The 3,342-nt window shown below is 42.5% G+C and overlaps 1 protein-coding gene across 1 annotated transcript; it reads left to right on the top strand.

Annotated features, from left to right (window-relative positions):
• Window positions 1-964: 964 nt before the first annotated feature.
• Window positions 965-1,834, top strand: LOC308158974 (G-protein coupled receptor 183-like; the record flags this gene model as incomplete). Its single annotated transcript, XM_080532694.1, has 1 exon — window positions 965-1,834. One exon carries the CDS (start codon window positions 965-967, stop codon window positions 1,832-1,834), a length of 870 nt encoding a protein of 289 aa, XP_080388820.1.
• Between the last annotated feature and the right edge of the window lie 1,508 nt (window positions 1,835-3,342).

Raw genomic sequence — 3,342 nt, 5'->3', positions numbered from 1 at the left:
GACCATAATCAAGAGAGGAAGGGAGGGTGACGGTGTGTAGGCTAGGATTTCACGGCGAAATCAGGCCTATTAATCTAAAAAGCAAAACCAGGCAAACCAGGCCAACCAGGAAACTTGTGAAAATAGTGGACCAGTAGGTGGACCAGTAAGGGTGATAGGCTACTCTTTGTAAACACACATACTCTTTGTAAATCACACACAAGTGTGATTCGGAATAATGTGTTGTTTTTGTGGTTGAACGTGTCCTGTCTGGTTATGGGGAAACAACAAAATAATTAGTTTGATGCCATTTCCTACAGCAGCTACGCCTTGGCTGTGTCGTTTTGTGTAGACCTATTTCACACACAAAGCAAATAAGCATCGTAAGCAAATAAGCCTACAGTTATTATTATTATTATTATTATGATTATTAATAATAATAACAACAGCTTTTATTTAGCACTTTTCCTGCAAAGGTTGCAGCTCAAAGTGCTTTAATCATAATTTAATTATTTAGTCATTTAAAGGCAATATTAAAAAGATTAGTTTTTAGTCTTGACTTGAACATATTTGCTGAGGTTGCATCCCTAATGTAAACTGGCAGTGCATTCCACCATTTGGGTGCATACAATGAGAATGCAGCCTCACCAAATCTCTTCTTTTGTACGTGTGGTACACAGAGAAGGCCAGCGTCAGAAGACCTGAGAGCTCTATTGGGCTGATTATGCTTTTGCTGATATGCTATAGCAAAAGCATAAAGCAGAAGGATCTTGATGAGACTAATGCATGCTCACATTCGGTCATTAGGGTCCAATTGATCGTTCGCATGTCTAACATCTGTAACGTCCTTAATTATAAACACTCTTCAGTCAGGTGAAGCTCACTAACTCCCAAGAGGTTCGCTCTGAGCTTGTATTACGTCTTTGAGACGATGAGCATTCAGCTATAAGAAGAGTCAACTTTCTCTGTCCGACCGGGCGTCACGATGCTCTATTCCAACGCCACCGTTCCTCTGTCGGTTGACTTCGACAGTCCCGAGGATTTCCTCATCTTTATTTTCCACATCTTGTTCGCCACGAGTGCCGTTCTCCTCGCGGGCTCGGTGGTCGTCGGTATATTCAGCACGAGGTCTCTGCGAACACAGAACCGCTTTATATTCATGTTGAACACGAGCATCAGTGACACACTGACCGGGTTCTCTGTTTACTATCTCGGTCTGTTTGACGTCCAAGAAGGTTTCCCGTCCAGGAATGGAACCTATTACATTTTGCCCTCATTTCTTGGGGTGAATGTGCTAACATTTCTGTTTGCGCAGTTTGACCGATACTTTGCCGTGTGCCACCCTTTCTTTTACAATCGTTTTATCACCCGATCTTTTGTCATTGGCACGTGTGCGTTTTGTTGGATATACACCTATGTCATTCTAACGGTGCAAAACATGGTGCCCATCTCAAGAGCTGCGCAAATCAACGCGTTTGGTGTCATGACTCTGCAGATAATAGTTGTAACCAAATTGCTGATGACTGTCAAGTTGTACATCATAGCCAGAAACCAGCTGGGGCGAGAGGCGCCCAGCACCGAGAGAGACAATAAGAAAGAGTCACTGCGCATCATAGTGTTTGTGGTCATATTCTTCTTAGCGTTATGGTGTCCATCCTTTGTCAATATTATTGTAAGGCAGTTGACCAGACATGGTCTAAAGTTTCATAATGAAGCCACGAATCTTTTTGCGATCATGGCGCGGTTCAATGCGCTGGTCACCCCGGCACTGTATATCTGGGGGAGCCCGGCCTTGCGAGAGGCCGTGTGGAGAACGGTGTGGCGGAGAGTGTGCCCCAAACGGAGGGGAAGGTAAGCTATGACGCAACCAACCCTTTTTCCTGGAGACCCAAAGGGTGTGCAGGCTATAACTCCAGCCCAGCTTTTACACACCTGATTCAAGTTTCTGGTGAAAAGTTTAGTCAGGTTTAGTTGACTTTATAGGGATATTAATTGAGTCAGGTTTAGGCCTATGGCCGAACACATGCACACACACACACACACACACACACACACACACACACACACACACACACACACACACAAACACAGTATTTATTTGTGAAATGACAGTTATTTTTAATATTGACATGTGTCTCCCTCTCTACAGAATCGGATTTGATCAGGAAAGGATAAGCAAAGACGGAGGATGGATTTTAAGCATATCAAGGTCTTGAGGCACTCGGTGTGAACGAGAGATGGACAGCATATAACTGCATGGCTTCTTTTTTATTTTCTTATCTATCCTCTTTTAGCATAATACTGTGGGAACATTATGTCCGGTCGTGTGTCACACGCTTTGTCTCCGACACCACTGAGACTATTTTGATGTAAAAGATGCGTCTTGCCTTAGAGATTGTTTCGGAATTTCATAATTCAAAATGTCAGAGTGCAATGAGTGCAACTATATTGTTGCCTAATGCGGTAGACATAGCCTAACGAATTATGGAATACTTTGAGAAATCAACGCAAATAAGAAGCAATACGATAATATATCAAATAAGCATAGGCTACACGTTCTGGTAACTTTTCAGTCTTGCTCCTCCAGAATGCAGCTGTATTGTGTGGGCCTAATCGGTGGCATTAGTGTAAAGGCGTCTTATTAGAGCTATAGTCGCCCAATGGCGCCCAAATAAATGTGTTCTCTGGTCACAGAGGATGACTGCACCAAGAGAAAAGCACTCCATGTGCATAACAGGGACATAGCGCTGTAAAACAGAGACCACCCAGTCACAGTAAACCGTTTATGAATAAACGTCTTATTCACAGGCGTTTCCCATCATCCTTATGGAGGGGCGCTATCATTCGTGGGGGACATGTTTACAGTACACAGTACAGTAGGCTACATTTTCTTTGTTTGACATGTTTCAAGTGGAATTGTTAAACACAGCCAAACACCACTACACGTTGTTCACAAATGAATAAATAATTAGGTACACGCTACTCCGCTTCTCAAGTTATTAAATGTTGGGAATGTTAACGATTTCGAGAAATAAGCAACACGATTTTTGTTTCTTTCCCCCACCCTCCACCAAGAAAATTACATTGAACATGTGAACGTTTACCTATAGGCCATAAGCACTGTAAAATATCAGTATTATGGGCACATATATTATGGGCCTATGTTTTCTACCTTTACCTAATTAAATCTGTCTATAATTCGCACGTTATCAATATGTTTTCTAATGATGTTCTAACTACCAAGTCTGCTGTCTAATGATGTTCTGACTACCAAGTCTGCTGTCCTATTCGGCAATGGGAAAGTTGATTTCTTTGCATTGTGTTTGATGACAGACAAACATGGGCCTTGCACTGAGGATGGAG

Source organism: Nansenia antarctica, assembly GCF_963989245.1.
Source record: "Nansenia antarctica genome assembly, chromosome: 5".
Taxonomy (NCBI): domain Eukaryota; kingdom Metazoa; phylum Chordata; class Actinopteri; order Argentiniformes; family Microstomatidae; genus Nansenia; species Nansenia antarctica.
The sequence above is the reverse complement of the archived record's forward strand: the minus strand, read 5'-3'. Positions and strand labels throughout refer to the sequence as shown.